The sequence below is a fragment of the Peromyscus leucopus genome, chromosome 15 (genome assembly GCF_004664715.2).
Source record: "Peromyscus leucopus breed LL Stock chromosome 15, UCI_PerLeu_2.1, whole genome shotgun sequence".
Taxonomy (NCBI): Eukaryota; Metazoa; Chordata; class Mammalia; order Rodentia; family Cricetidae; genus Peromyscus; species Peromyscus leucopus.
In genome coordinates, this window is record NC_051076.1 from 36538584 (window position 1) to 36555211 (window position 16628).

The window sequence follows — 16628 nt, forward strand, 5'->3', positions numbered from 1 at the left end:
GATGAAGAAGCAGCGTTCAAATCACGAGGTTGACTGTAGAGCCGGAGCCACCGTAGAATACAGTATAGGCTTGACTGACTCTATGAGATAGGAGAACCTACTTCTGTTTAGGAATGATTTATGTGTGTATCAACTTACAGTTGGGAGAAAGACAATGCCAATATTAAATAACAGTCATTAAGGAATAGAGTGTATGTCCAAAGAATTTTTCATATGATGACATATTTAGATGACTGGACAGTTACTATATTGTTACCAAGCTTCTTTTTTTTATTATTGCCCATAGGATACAGATTAAAATATTTTATTTTTAAGTATGAATATATGTGTAAGTGTGTGAGCCTTGTGCAGGCTCCTGCAGAGCCTGTAGGGCGTGTCAGATCCTTTGGAGCTGGAAATCCAGGCATTTGTGAGCTGCCTGGTGTGGGTGCTGGGAACCAAACTTGGGTCATCTGCAAGAGCTGTTTGTGTACTGAGCTCTCATTCCAGCCCAAAACAGTTTCTAAAGACTTTCCAAGTTCAGTTCCCTTCTCTTCCTCCTTTTTTCCCCAACTCTCATAATTTTACAAAAGTTATTGATTGCTTTCCATGCTGGAACCTCCTTTAAAGGAGGTGAGTAAACTTATAGATTTTCTACTAAATTTTCATCAAGAAAACTGGTGGCTGTTATAGGTAAGGTCAACTGTCCATGCAAACTGAATTGGAAACCAGTAACGCTAAATGTCAGATCATGACTTCAGTTTGCTTTCCCCTGCTGGTGCTTCACTGGTGCTACCAGCATCATCTGACCTGATGCTATAACATATATGGTTTTGCCAAATACCGGGTGTTTTTACAAGAATGCCTGGGAATAAAAAGAATAATAAAACCAACAAAAACAAACCAAGAACAATAAAAGCTCCAACAGCCACGTAAGGGAGACTTTATAATGTTATAAATTTATTTATTTCTGTTTAGATATTTTGTGTATTAATTGAGAGGTCCCACTGAGCTTTCTTTATTCTTTGCCAATACTTAGCTTTTCCTTTTGTTTAACAAAACCTTTCAAGAAATGGTTCAGTAGGATTTATGATTTGAGTCATGGATAATTTTGCCACTTATGAAACAGACACTTGTCAAAATAATTTTTTTGCATTTTAATTTTATTCAATCAATTTCAAATATGCTCAAGAATTTACAAGATAGGATATTTTTATTCTTTTGGAGTTTTTTTTTTTTTTTTTTAAGAAAAATATGTCCTCTCATTATCAAGATATTTTACCTTGACTAGCTACATAGTATATGGGGCACAATTGATGTGATATATATATATTTGTAAGACCCCAACAATACTGAAGTGATGACTCTACTGAGACAGGATTGAGAGGAAGTATAAGAATCTCTAGATTTTTTTGGGATGCAGAGTCTCATGTAGCACAGGCTAGCCTCAAATTCTCTATGTAGCTAATGATAATTTTGACGTTCTGATCTTCCTGCTTCCACCTTTCAAGTGCGAGTATTGTAGGCACGTGTCACCACACCATTTATGTGGTGGCTACAGATAAACTCAGATCTTCATACACACTAAGCCAGCGTATTCTACCAATGGAGCTACTTCCCCAGACGAGGATAGTTTTAAAAATCTTTTCTGAGTGTCCTTATGGGTAAAAATTGTTTTATAAAAACTGAGGGGATGATTCTAAAATTCATTTGGATAAAATGCTGTCAACTTGTGTATAAAATAGAAAAATAGAAGCATGAGAGAGAGGCGGGGGGAGGGAGAGAGAGGCACAACTTCTAGGCATGGTGGTGCATTCCTTTAATTCTAGTACTCAGGGAGCAGAGAGGTAAATCTCTGAGTTCCAGCTAGGGCACCATGGTAAGACTATGTCAATATCTGTATTCCAGCAGTGCACACTCTACCTCATTTTCTTTGAAAGTAATTTTGATTACATAATTATAAACTTGTAGCTCTGGTTGATTACTACTTGATCTCATTTATTAACTTGATTTCTTGCATCTAGGATTTTGTGGTGAGCTGATACTTTCACTTTACAAACATTATAATTTCTATCATATTTTCTGTCTAAAAATCTGACATTTTCAGGACAGTCTTATTTCACATTTGATCACTCCCCAAATCTTTACCCAGCACGTTAATCTCTGCATTATTAAGGAGCTGCACTGAATCATTTGCTGCTTCTGAATTTGCACATTCAGGCATTCATGGATGGGGCTACAATAACTCAATCCCTCCGAACCTTCCTCTTGATGTTTTCAGTTTTGAAATTTAACTGATGATCAGGAAGAAGAGAAAGGATCCACAGGGAGCCAGAATAGACACGACAGTCTGCATTCTACACCTCATGAGTTTGGGGACATTGGCCTTTCTTTGTGCTCTGCTGGTCCTATTTTAGACTCAGGTCACATGCCTTGTGTTAGCTTTCTCTATGTAGAGTAAAATGGAGTTAAAATGGGAATAGGGCTTAAAAACCAAAGCATTATTACTTGAAGAATGGCTCAGTAATTAAGAGCACTGCTCTTGCAGAAGACTGGGGTTTGGTTCCCAGCACCCATATGATGGCTTGAGACCTTCTCTAATTCCAATTCCAGGGGATCCAATGTTCTCTTCTGGTCTCTGTAGGCACTACCTTTCCATGGTGCACTTACCCACATGCAAGCAAATCACTCATTGTGCAGAAAATAAAAATAGTTAACTCTTAAAAATGCAAACTGCAAAGACCCATTGTGGTGGCATTGTGTTCCCCAAAATATTGTGCACCCTAATAAACTTATCTGGGGTCAGAGATGGAACAGCCACAATATTAAACATGAGGATAGGCAGTGGTAACACACACCTTTAATCCTAGCATTCCAGAGGCAGAAATCCATGTGTTCAAGGATACAGCCAAGCATGGTGACTCACGCCTTTAATCCCAGAAAGCGAGCCTTTAAGGGAGTGGTGGTAGAAAGCAGAAAGGTATATAAGGCGCGAGGACCAGAAACTAGCAGCATTTGGCTGGCTAAGGTTTTGGCTGGTTAAGCTTTTAGGTTTTGAGCAGCACAGTTCAGCTGAGAGCCATTTGGATATGAGGACACAGAGGCTTCCAGTCTGAGGAAACAAGATCAGCTGAGAAGTTGGCCAGGTGAGGTTAGCTGTGGCTTGTTCTGTCTCTCTGACCTTCCAGTATTCACCCCAATAACTGGCCTCAGGTTTGATCTTATTAATAAGAACTGTTAAGATTCTTGCTACAACCCATGACTATAAATCTGGCAACAAGGGAAGAGACATAAGGAAATAAAAAACAGAATTAGACAAAGTACTTTATCACAAAAGTCATCGAAATAACAATAAATGCTTAGATTACACATAGAACACTATTATTACTGGAGACTATACATTGCATAACTGCTTTCTATCAATTCCAATAGTAATAGAACTGATTCTCTCTTTTCAGTATCTTTTAGTACTATTGAATATTTTCTTCTTGAGGTTTACTCTGTTTTTCAGACTTCCATGGTGACAAATAATGCATGTTATCCCATTTGGCCTCTCTATCAGCTTTGCAAGCACAATATCTTCTACCTGACCTTGAAGGTCACCTGCCCAAGGCTCTTCTGGTGTCATTTAATACTCGCCCTTTGACAACCTTCACCACTCCGTGGCTTCAGTTAGTCTGTGGCTCTCACAGTTATGGCTCTTGGGCTAAAATGCCAACTTTTCTTTTTGTTGTTGTTTTCTTTTTTTATTTAAGAAAATTTTTTTATTAATGTTACATACCAACTATAGATTCCCCTCTCATCCCTCCTCCAGTCCCCCCACCCCAGCCTTCCCCCTCCCAATCCTCTCCTCTGAAAGGGTAAGGCCTCCCATGGGGAGTCGGCAAAGCCTAGTACATTCACTTGAGGCAGGATCAAGCCCCTCCCCCAACATCAAGACTGAGCAAGGTGTCCCACCATAGGGAATGGGCTCCAAAAGAGCCAGCTCATGCACCAGGGATAGATCCTGATTCAACTGCCAGGGACCCCTCAAACAGACCAAGCTACACAACTGTCTCCCATATGCAGAGGGCCTAGTCTGGTCCCATGAAGGCTCCATAGCTGTTGGTCTAAAGTTTGTGAGTTCTCATGAGCTTGGTTTAATCGTCTCTGTAGATTTCCCCATCATGATCTTGACCCCTTTGCTCATATTATCCCTCTCCCTTCTCTTCTACTGGATTCCCAGAGCTCAGCCTGGTGCTTGGCTATGGATCTCTGCATCTGCTTCCATCAGTTACTGAATAAAGGCTCTATGATGACAGGGTGTTCACCAATCTGATTACTGCCAGTTCAGGCACCCTCTACACTATTGCTAGTAGTCTAATCTGGGGTCATCCTTGCAGATTCCTGGAAATGTCCCTAGCACCAGGTTTCTCCCTAACCCTACAATGTCTCTCTCTATCAAGACATCTCTTTCATTACTCTCCCACTCTGTCCCTCCCCCAGCTCGATTATCCCATTCCCTCATGTTCTCATCCCCCCTCCCCTCCCCTCTATTGCACCCCCTTTCCCCAGTTTACTCCAGAGGTCTCATCTATTTCTCCTTCCCAGGGTGATACCTCTCTTGGGCATATACCCAAGGCATGCTCAATCATACCACAAGGATAGTTGCTCAACTATGTTCATAGCAGCATTATTTGTAATAGCAAGAACCTGGAAACAACCTAGATGCCCCTCAACTGAAGAATGGATAAAGAAAATGTGGTACATATACACAATGGAGTATTACTCAGCTGTAAAAAACAATGACATTATGAATTTGCAGGTAAATGGATGGAACTAGAAAATATCATCCTGAGTGAGGTAATCCAGACTCAGAGAGACAAACATGGTATGTACTCACTCATAAGTGGATATTAGATGTAAAGCAAAGGATAACCAGACTACAACCCACAGCTCCAGAGAAGCTAGCTAACAAGGAGGACCCTAAGAGGGACACATGGAAAATACCAACTCTTATTTTTAACTGATTATTTAAAAGTCTACCTGGATATTTAAAAAAGGAATAACTCAGTATCAATATACCAGAAGCCAAATTTGAGATTGTTTTTCCATTTACAAACCTCAAGCCTTGTCCCACATTTATTGATTGACTCACTGTTTTCACTCTGTTTATCTATCAGTTCAACAAATATCTATGATTACACAGTAGGTGTATTTCATTGGTGCCACTGGGGAAAGAGCGCAGATAAGACCAATAATGTTTCTAGTTCTCATGGAGTTTATATTGTAGTAGATGAAGACACCCAATAAAAGTGAACAGAAACAAACAACACTACTTCACATTATGATCATGTGTACCAAGAGAATAAGTTGGGTAATGCGATGGAGTGTGACTTCATTTAGCCCGGTCAGGGAAGCCTGTCTAAAGAATTAACATTTTGGATGAGAAACAAATGATGCTAAGGACCCACATGTGCATAGATCTGGAAGAAGAACATTCCTGAGGAAGAACATCTTGTAGAGTGTCCCTGATCTCCAGATGCTGAGTTGAGAATGGACTGAGTGGAAGAAGAGTGGGCTCAGAAAGAGCATTAGGCGGCCTGTATGGCAGTCCAGGATGCAGGAGGAGTCAGCTTAGAAGCGTGGTAGCAGTGGAATATGAGGAAGGGCTTGGGAGAGAGCTGAGGAAAAGCAAGGAATGCGAGCAGGGCTCTGGGAGTGATTCAGATGAGGACACATTCAGATGTCGGCTGGAGAGGAACTCATGAATGATGAGACAGGGCAATGGGAGTCAAGAATTGAGTTTTATGTGGGGTCACTTTGAGAAATCTATTAGTCCAATGAAAAATGCCAACCATAAAATTAGACACAGAAAAGAGTAGAAGTCAAGCGAGAGCTGAGGCTGGAGAATTTAGGACACACACACATATACATGTATATCCATACAAGTACACACACACATTTGTCTATGCATGTGCTTGTCATGTATACATTTTCAAGGCTCTGAGATTAGACGAAATCACCTAGTGGAAGGACAGTAATAACAAAGGTGAGAAGAAGTTCAAGAGGGAAGCTGGGACGCTGACTTCTAAAAGTATGAAGCACAGAAAAATGTGAGCTATGGACAGTGATCTGGATTAGTCGCTAAGCAGGCAGAGTGGGGACAATAAAGTCAGGAGAAGGGCTGGGGAGATGGCTCAGAGGTTAAGAGCACTGGCTGTTCCTCCAGAGGCCCTGAGTTCAATTCCCAGCACCCACATGGTGGCTCACAACTATCTGTAATGAGATCTGGCTCCCTCTTCTGGCCTGCAGGCATACATTTAAACAGGACACTGTATACATAAATAAATAAATAAATAAATAAATAAATAAATAAATAAATAAATAAATAAATAAATAAAAACACTTAAAAAATAAATAAATAAAGTCAGAAGAAAAGACTATCTTGGGGAAGAGAGGGACAGTCCTGTCAGATGCTGTTGAAGCTTGCAATAATCACCATGTTTCTTGGTGTGCTGCTTCTGGTTTTAGTATTTGGAATGTGATTTAGTGCGTGCATTTTTCACAAATAATAGAAATAGGAATTTCTATTACATGGTTTCTGTTCCATCTTTAAAGCTTCCTTGGCGGCAGCAGGGAGGGGGAGGTTGTATCACTAACCCCACCTACGTAAGAATAAGTTGCTTATTATTAGCTTGTAACTGCATAATTGAGAAAGGAATACCCCATAGCAGTCCCTTACCTGTGTTTATTTCTGTGAAGTGCTGTTCTTGGTCTCCTACACCAGAACCATGCCAGTTCTGCAGAGACACTGAGCCCAGACATGCTGGCTCCACCCCACCCAGGCTCTAGAACCAGCTAGCCTTTAGGAAACACAGCTGGCAAGGTCACTGTTGAGCACTGAGGTGGCATTGCTATTAATCTTGAGCCTGAGTGCTGTTCACCTGGTTTTAGTTCAGCCTTACCTCTGACGACTGAATTCACATCTTGGTTTTCTCCTTGTTACCATCTAGTTCACTTGGGGTCTTGAGTTCTGTTTCAATTGCCTACTTGCCTCCTGATAGTAGTAGGCTCTGGATACTACTAATCTCTGTGTCTGGTCCCTGATTCTTGCTTGGTTGAGACTTATCATCTATGAAAGCTTGGCTCTCCTTACTCCCACCCTGCACCAGTATTTTAAACCCCTCTATTGGGAACTTTGCTTTTCACCCATTAATGATTCTCTGAGGTGTTTTTTCTTTCTTTCTTTTTTTACCCCTCAACTTTAGACTCTCCCCCCCCAACCCCCGCCCCTGCTAAACTTTCCTTTATTTACCTTAGCAATACATTGAGTTCTGCTTAGGATCTGGGTCCTACGCATCTAATTAACCCACCATTCTAGCCCATTACCTTCACGCCTGGTTAAAAACATTGCTTTTTAAAACTGCCATTCCTAAATGGTATATGCAAAGTAGCTTCCTTTAAAGGAGGGGGAATTCTGCAGGTGTTCATTAACTATACTAGGCACTAGGGAAGGACAGAGGCATACAACGTAGCCTCTGCCTTTGAGGAAATACGTTTAAAAGTATAGTCATACAAAAGGTACTCTTTACATTCAGAAACCCAAGCTAATTGTCTTGTGAATGTTTCTAGCTTATGTGCCGCACACATTCTATTTTCACGGGAGCCCTTTGCTCATCAAATCGCATTATTAGAATGTTTCTCTTTTTTTCATTTTTATTAAGATTTTTTTTTCATTTTACACACCAATCAGAGATCCCCCTCTTCCCTCCCACCCCCTAGAATATTTCAAAACTAAAATACCAAGGACCATAGCTCTCAGAATAAAGGTTGATGAGAGATTGTAGGCTGGTTCTCCATAACTGCTGCTTTCTAGTTAACCTTGAGTAATTGAAACATACACATGTTTTCCCAGTGGAAGGGGCATATTGGAAACATTGAAATTCTTATGGTCATGCTGTGCTTTTCTTGGATGATTGGAACGATGCCCAGGCATAAGCCGCCTCATCTTCCCCCACACAATTTGTCAGTTGTTTAACCTGGCATAGTTTGTTTTTTCATTTTCAGTCAAAACGACAGTGCTAATTGTTGTACAGGAAACTAAAACTAAAAAAGCCATAGCTCTGTTTTTAAGAATACTCTTCCCATTATTACTATTATTAATCATCATCATCATCATTGTGATTTGCTATAAAGTGCATCTTATCGTTGCTTCAGTATATATAGGCTGCTCTAACATTCCGAAAACAGGAAAGGCATTTAAAATGAAGGGTTCTTCTGCTCTGTGCAACTGGAGATGCTGTGAGGACTTTTGTAAGTCAGGTTATACTGCCCCCAATTAGAATTTCATGATGTGTTCCCAGGCTTTCAGGCTGATGTGCACACAGCGTTCATCTTTGACGTCAGCCCATTGGTTAAAATACTGAATGCACTGTCTGTTCAGATCGATCCTGGCATTGTTGGAGAGAAAGACCGTTTCGTGGAACAGCCTTGGGAGTGAAAAGAACACTGGGGATGTAGCAAGAGAGCTCATCACTGGAAACCGTGCTTCTTTGAGAGAGAATGCATTAAAATCATAAAATGAGATTGTGCCTTGTTAGTCTTTCAAGCAAAATAGTTTACCATTGTATACAAGAGTCACAGAAGACAGGCTTTTGCCAGGTGCTTTAAGTCTCACTATTCAGTGGCTCAAAAACCTGTTCTATGGAGTTTCTCTTAGTCAGCATTAGAATTGTTTTCATGCCCGTACTCATATGAACCTTCTTTCCCTGAGTAGTGCAATAAATAGTTTTGTCATAACCCTCTCTGAGCTTTTCATATACTTGTATTTTGGACAACAGGGAGGTAAACATTTAAGACTTTGCATTACTCACCAGAATTTTCTTGGGAATTGTGATGTTTTCTGTTGGCTGATGTTCCCCCTTCCTAGTGCCAGTGGTCAAGTGTGAACAGAAACGTTCACACTGCCTCTGCTCTCTACTCACATATGGTCTGCCTGCTGGGTGCGGACATCCCTTAACAGCACTGGGCAACTTGATTTGCTGCTGGAGGAACTCAGCTGTTGAGCATTCTAAGCCCATGGCTATGAACTGCAGTTATGGGAACCATGTTTTTTTTTTCTAGTGAGAAAGTGGGACATGTGTCTGACAATCCTCGCCATATGGTTTTAGATATGAAGGGATGCCGACCTGTGAGTCTCTGATGGAAGTAGAGGACGTATTATTATAGATAGCTTCTTTCTGACAGATCAGCTCTGCTGGCCTTAACTGAATATTCCAAACAGTTAAGCGTCAATTCTTTCCATCCTGTAAGATTTGGCTCCATAAAAAATTAAGTGTATTGTAACCCTCACCCTACCAGCTTTCTAAAATGCTAGGCAGATCTGAGCCCAGAGATAGATACAGATTAACTCCAAATTTGCATCCTTGCTGTGGTTATTTTCTTTTACTCATTTAGAATCCTTCTACGGGTGGCTGGTTTGTGTGTGCTCACTCACTGTCTTTCTTTCTTTCTCTTTTAGCAATTTATGCTGTTGTAGAAATACTATTATTATACAAACAATAACCAATGAAAAAATATATAGAATTATTTATTTTTTAAATTTAGTTATTTAATATTTAAGATTTATTTTTATTCTTTGCATGTATGTATGTATGTACAACATCAATGCATGTTAATGCAAGAAGAGGGCGCTATATCCCTTGCAACTGTAGTTACAGATAGTTGAGTTGTTGTGTGTATGCTGGGAATTGAACCCTGGTCCTCTGCAAGAGCAGTATGTGTTCTTAACCACTGAGCCATCTCTCTAGTCCATTAAAAAGGAAAAAAAAAATATTTTAGTGTGTGTGTGTGTGTGTGTGTGTGTGTGTGTGTGTGTGTGTGTGTGTAGGTCAGAGGATAATTTGTGGGAGTAGGCTCTCTCCTTCTCCCATGTGAATTCCAGGATCAAACTCAGGTTGTCAGCCTTGGTGACACTAAGCCTTATTGCTGGCCCCAGGAATGTTTTTAAAGCCATTGACTTCAGACAAGTATGACAAGTTCTCACCCTCCCGGTGGGTGTCACACCCTCCTATCACTGTCACTCTAGCCTCTTCTGGTTCTTTCACAGATGTGCTGGAGGGTTTGTCTTTTTCTTCCTGGCCTCCAGTTGTCTTCTCCCTAAGACATGGCTTCACTGTCTGTCACCTCGCACTCTTACATTGTCACCTCTCCTGTAATACTGACTTACACGCTGTGAGTTTGCTTGTATTACAGGAGCTCTCTTGACTTCACATGCCAGGTCTCTCTCTCTCTTACGACAAAACTCCTTAAAAGCGTTGCTGATCATCAGTCTCTATTATTAACTGGCTTCTCAGTTTCCTATGATCCTAATCCCGCCATCCTTTCTTCCTTACCTTTCTCCACGTACCGACTCCCTGAAGGGCTGAGTGGAAGATCTACTTCCTTCAGGGCAGACTCCTTGCTGGACTTGAGCTCACCTCTCCAGGGTTTTCTCTGACCACTCCACCTCGTTTCCTGATTACCGCACCTGGGCCCAGCGCTCTGAGCCTTTCCTAACTCTCCCACTGCCTGCCTGAATGTTACGAGTTCCAAATATATATATTTATCCAGCTCAGACTTCTCCCTGCGTGAAAGGCTCCAGGAACTTAGCCCCAGAGGCATTTCTGTGCTCATTAGAAAAAGCCACGTTTCCCCCCCTGCAAGCACTTGACTGCCATCTTCTGGGAAGTTAGCAGATTATACACTAGATTAAACAGCCAGCATTTGGGGTGTGTGTGTGTAGGTAAGAGACTCTGTGCTGGGACGGGTGTACAGCTCAGTGAGTCCCCACCCAAAATCCCGATTCCTGCCCCCTTCCTCATCCCACCACAACCTCTTCCTTTTAGTCTCCTCTACTTCAGAACGATTCTGATTACTGAGGTTTAATCCTGTGAAGCTACTGTCGGCACCCTCCCCCCGCAGCCCCCCTTAAACCCATCAGTAGATCCTGTTTATTTTTCCTTCTAAGTATATTAGAATTCACCCATTTCTCAGCACTTCACTTGGGTGCCTCTACTCCAAGCCCCTTCAACTATGACTTGGATTATTCTAGCATTAGCTTCCTCTAGATCCCCAATTATCTGTCCCAACACAGTAGCCAGTGTTAGTAATCATTTCAATCACATTATGTTTTCTTCCTAACCCCCTCCCTCTGTAGTCTACCGTATCACTTGGGGTGAGAACAGAAATATTTAAAATGGCTCTCCATCCTCCAACCTGTCCCTATCTCGGCCACGTTGGTCTTCTTATTCCTCCTCCTCAAGCCCAGCATGCTCTGCCTCCAGGCACTCTGTCCCCATGCTTTTATACACAGAGATACCTGCTCCTTCCTCTTCTTCAGCCTTTGTTCAGAGACTTTCTTTTTCTTTTTATCACATCAAAGAAGCCTTACTCAAACAAACAAAACGTGACTCCAGAATCTCCCCCCCCCCAATATCTAGTGCCCCCTGTCATTTTATTGTCCCTGCAACCCTTATCATCGGGCATGTGCGCATTGTTACTATGTAACTTCATCAGATATCAACTTTGTGAGCCACGAGACTTCTCTTTCCCTCTATTAAATCCTAGTTTCTACAAGTAGATTTTGATGAAGATTGTCAAATAACTAAGTAAATAAAGACAACTCCGAATCCATTTGTGAGACATAGAGGTTTCCGATGATCCTGCACTCATAGACTCTCCAAGTTCCAGGAGTCCAGGAGCTAATTTAAATCTAATTGGCTTTACAACCTTCCTGAAGGACATCAGTGAGGTCCCTGCAGAGACAGCAAGTAGGTGCCATCTAGTGGCAGCAAAGGAAACCCCAATTTGTGCTACTGAATTTTTTGTCATTAAATTTTTATTAATTTAATGTTGACAATTTGACACAGTTACATAGTGTATTATAAACACATTCAATCCCCTTTGCTCTCTTTTGTCCCCTCACATCCCTAAAGACACCATTCTTCTCAACTACTCCCTGTGTTTCATGTCTTATTTCTATACCTAGGTCTCGTGCAGCCGCTACGCTGCTCTCCCATGATTCCCTCAGCCATGTCATATCCAGAAGAGAGTGGTATTTAAGAACTTCCCAGTCCTCCAGCTTTCCTTCCCCCTTGGTCTTAGTGAGTGTGACTCAGTTTTTCCATTTAGGGCCAAGCACTCAACCAGTCATTTTCAGTAGATGATGTTGACCTGGAAATAAAGTTTTATTTCTTTTAGCTTCCTACCTCTCTACTGTGTTTGGGGATCAACTTCAGGTCCTTGCCTGTGCTTAACATCTATACATCATTGCACTAGATCCTGAGCCCTTTCTAATATTAATTTTTATTTATTTATTTATTTTTGAGATCCAATTTTCTTTTCTTTCTTTTTCTTTTTTTTTCCTGCACATTGAATCCTCACATTCCTGCAAGTTGCATGGATAATGAAATGAAGGCCTGTTCTGATGAATTATATTCTGATACCAAAGGCAGGTGGTAGAGTAAAACTAGGAAAATCAGGCCAGATATTGAGGTGATCTCTCTAGGGCAGATCCCTGAAGCCTGATGAACTAATACTGTGTGTACACCAGCGTGGAAAGGATGAGCTGTCAGAGTTAGCTCAGGATGCTGCAGAGAGTGGGACTGGTTATTATGTGGAGAACCTAAGAAGAAGAGAGAAATCGTGGCTCTACATCTTGATAGGAAAGATGGCAATTCTGCTAGTCTGTGACGGTCACACTCTGACATTTGGAAAGCTAGGTCCTTTCAGAACATCGATGCCTTGAAGCAGGACTCCAGTCCACTTCAGGTGTTGTAGCTTGAGTTTTCCTGCTTGCCCACAGTCAGGACAAATCTCTGTCACCCGCCGTCCCACAGCCGCTCAACCCAACCAAGTAAACACAGAGACTTATATTGCTTACAACTGTATGCGTGCAGCTTTGTTAACTATTCTTATATCTTAAAGTAACGCATCTCTACAAATCTATACCTTGCACTGGCTGGTGCTTATCGGCATCTTCACATGCTGCTGGTCATGGCGGCTGCATGTCTCTGGTCATGGTGGCTGCTGCTGCCAATCCTTCTGCCTTCCTGTCCTTTTATTTCTCCTCTGTTAGTCCCGCCTATCCTTCCTGCCTAGCACAGCGATCAGGTTTATTATTGATCAATCAGACAACTTGACATACAGACCATGCCCCAGCACAGCCAAGTGCAGACCATCTCAAACACCTGCACTCAGGCCCATGGTCCTAATCATCCTCTATATGGACCTGCTGGGTAACGCCACAAGGAACCCAAGAAGGGCTCCCACAGGACATACATTAACATCCCACAGCAAGGTGTCTTTGTCCTTTTCATTCCCATAGCTGGGGTGGAGCTGGGAGATGCTTGTCTGCTGGTAGGAGACTGGAACAGTGGTCAGAGAAGCAAGGGCAGGTGATGAGAGTCCCGGGAAGGAGGTGACCTCTGCGTGTGGACCTCTGTGTGGTCCTTTGTTTGTGAAGCACTAGGAGGCAATGGCGAAACAATGGAACAAGATAAGGAAGCTGATTTTATGTCAGCATAAAGAATTATTTTCCAATTAAAACTGATTGTTAAGCCCTCAAATCAGAGGTCAAATCTTTAGTTTGTCATCAGTGAATGGGCTCAAGCAGAGGTTTCTGCCAGGGATTTATTGACATAGTTAAGATTCTGATTTCTTCTTTCTTCTCGTACAGCATGAAATTCTCCCCACCCTTCAGTCCTCTCTTCCTACTCCATTTCTAATCCTTTCCACTTCTCTATCTCTGCATGTCCTAGCATGTAGAGTGCTGACCGGTACCTCCTCCACGAAGCCTGTGTTAACTTTGTGATCTAATCTGTGGCTCCTCAAGTCAATGCTAAGGTGCTTGGTGCAGAGGGGCCACACTCTAAAACAATGTGCCCCTTGGCTTTGGCCGATTTTATTGGTTGAATTTTCAATGTCTACAGTGAGGAATGTAGAAAGGCTGCCAGTCCTTTTCTCAACTATCCATTGGGAGCAAGAGGCTCATCCTTGTTGTATGTTTGATGGAGCAGTTCTTCAGCTTGGAGAAATAAAAATATCTGCCCCAAATTGTTTACTATTGTGACTATTGTAAAGTTTTGTTTTCATAGATATCTATAGAAGTGGGTATCAAAATTGATAGTATAGTGGCTGGGAGGCCATGGCATGTCTCTGTAATTCCACTACTTAGGAGGCCAAGACAGGAGTTCGAGACCAACCTGGGATATATAGCAAATTCCAGACAAGCCTGGACTATATAGCCAGATATTGCCTCACAAAAAAAAAAAAAAAAAAAAGAAAAAAGAAAAAGAAAAGAAAGGGAATAAAAGAAAACAAAATGCCAACCAACCAACCAACCAAACAACCCCTCCACTTTTTTTTGTTATTTATATAGTTATTTTAGGATTATTTCTTCTGCCTACATAGTAATTTTTTGACTGTTGGCAAATGCTTTTGATCTAATACTGCATCTATTTTTTTCTTGAGAAAATTTCTACTTATACAAGTTGATATGATATTTTGAATAGTATGTTGCTAAATCTAAAACACTGCATTGAAAAAGAATTGAGCAAAAACTGTTTCCAAGTTACCTAGCTTCTGAAGATGTAGTGTGTAACTAGCATTCCATTCTAATGAAATGGTGATGTTGCAAAAGGAGGTGTCAACAGTACAGTGTTAGTAGGTAGGCCTATGCACCCCAGACCTACAGTCTTTAATAACAGGGTGCCATTTATTTTTTGTTTTATCATTTAGGCAGCCACAATTTTTTTTTATCCTGTGGTAGGCTTGATGGCTTAAGGACTTAATTCTTATCTGAAACTTAGCAAATTTGATATTTTTAGAGAATCATCAGTCTTGGTAACTGCTGAGTTGTTTTGGTAGCTGAGGAACAACATTGGTAATTTTATTTGTTCTTAAATAAGATATTGTTTCCTTGATGTAAACCTGACATAAATGCATGCATTTCTTTGTTTCTTTGTTTGTTTTAGAATATGCTGAGTTTCTACATTGCAAAGGGAAAAAATTTACAGATTTTGATGAGGTTCGCCATGAGATTGAAGCAGAAACAGATCGAGTGACGGGAATGAATAAGGGCATCTCCTCCATACCCATCAACCTCCGAGTCTATTCTCCACATGGTAAGTGCAATGTTCAGATTCAAAAGATTCTTCTCAAGCATTTTTCACTAGACAAATTCACATTCATTGGAGAATAAGCAAACAGTGCGGGTCTCTGGGATGTTTGGGTCACGCTGCTGGTGGTGGAGTTCAAAGAATTATTTAGAGAGCGTCAGGAGGGGAGTGATAACATTGTAATTGATTTGGGAACTGAGAAGAATTCCTTTTTAAAAAAATTATGAACTCTCAGAAATCAGAAAATGGGCACATAAAAACTTACTTTGTTATTATTATTATTATTATCTTTAGTCTTTGCCAAAAATTTTTAGAGGTATGTGGTTGAGTCCTCCCGTGTTGATCTCCCTGTAATTATTTTGTATTTCTATTTATTTTATTCCTGAGGAACCAAGTGTGACTTTTATCCCTAGACAGTCATAATAAATTCCTAGGGACTTGATGCCTACCCCTGGGAGACAGTAGTTGAGTTGAACTGGAGTCGCCTTGCCACAGATTCGTGTACAGCCCACTCACTCCACTCAAAGCACTGCAAATGGCCCACAGATTCCCCACAGGCTAAGTGGCTAACCTTCTGTGAACAACATATGATGCTTTCAAAGAGGAAGGGCAACTGTTACCCTGAGAATTTTCATACCACTTGAAGGCGATGCACAAGACTGGCAGACAGCATATGCATGTATTGTTCAGTGTTTTAATTATAGCTGCGTAGTTATGACAGTCAGGGGATGACAGCTCTCTCAGCAAACTGGTAGGCATGTAAATCAATGCCTTTCAGATTATGTTAAGATGATCATTTGGCTTAGCTCAGTCATGTAAAAATAGAGAAAACTAGCAAACCCATTTGGTATTCAATGCTATTCCTTCTCCTCACTTGTGATGGAGTCATTCACATACACAACACGTAAAGCTGAGCTAAGTGGCAGATGATGCAGCCACCTAGGATGTCTTTTAGACAACCTTGTGGGTATCTTTTGAACTGAAGGTATCTGTATGACTCTCCCATTCTTTCCCACACAGTGTTAAATCTAACGCTAATCGACTTACCTGGAATAACGAAAGTGCCAGTGGGAGACCAGCCACCAGATATTGAGTATCAGATCAGAGATATGATTATGCAGTTCATCACAAGGGAGAACTGTCTGATTTTGGCTGTCACCCCAGCTAACACTGATCTTGCGAACTCAGATGCACTGAAGCTAGCAAAAGAAGTTGATCCTCAAGGTGAGTATGTGACCATTATGATGAGAGGAATCATTGCAGGATGGTAAGAGTTTGGGTCATATTTACAGGTAGCCCAAATTCTCATGACTTGATTTCATAAAATTCCACAAGGTTAGTGTACGTAAATACTTTATAGTTCCAGGGCCGAACTAAGGAATACAGTCAAATGCCACATAATTAAAAAGAACATTAAATGAAATCCAAGAACATAGACACTTTCAAATCTCATTGAGTGTTTATTTTTAAAGGTTAATAAAATAAATTTCTGCAATAGCAGAATTCCAT

General features: G+C 41.1%; 1 protein-coding gene across 8 annotated transcripts in view; it reads left to right on the forward strand.

Annotated features, from left to right (window-relative positions):
• Dnm3 (dynamin 3) overlaps positions 1-16628 on the forward strand; it is a 500231-nt gene that overhangs the window by 117566 nt on the left and 366037 nt on the right. For all 8 annotated transcript variants that reach the window (XM_037211326.1, XM_028864441.2, XM_028864444.2 and 5 more), the window contains exons 3-4: positions 14976-15125; positions 16140-16343. In XM_037211326.1, the coding sequence (XP_037067221.1) occupies positions 14976-15125; positions 16140-16343 (354 nt within the window). The remainder of the gene's footprint in view (positions 1-14975; positions 15126-16139; positions 16344-16628) is intronic.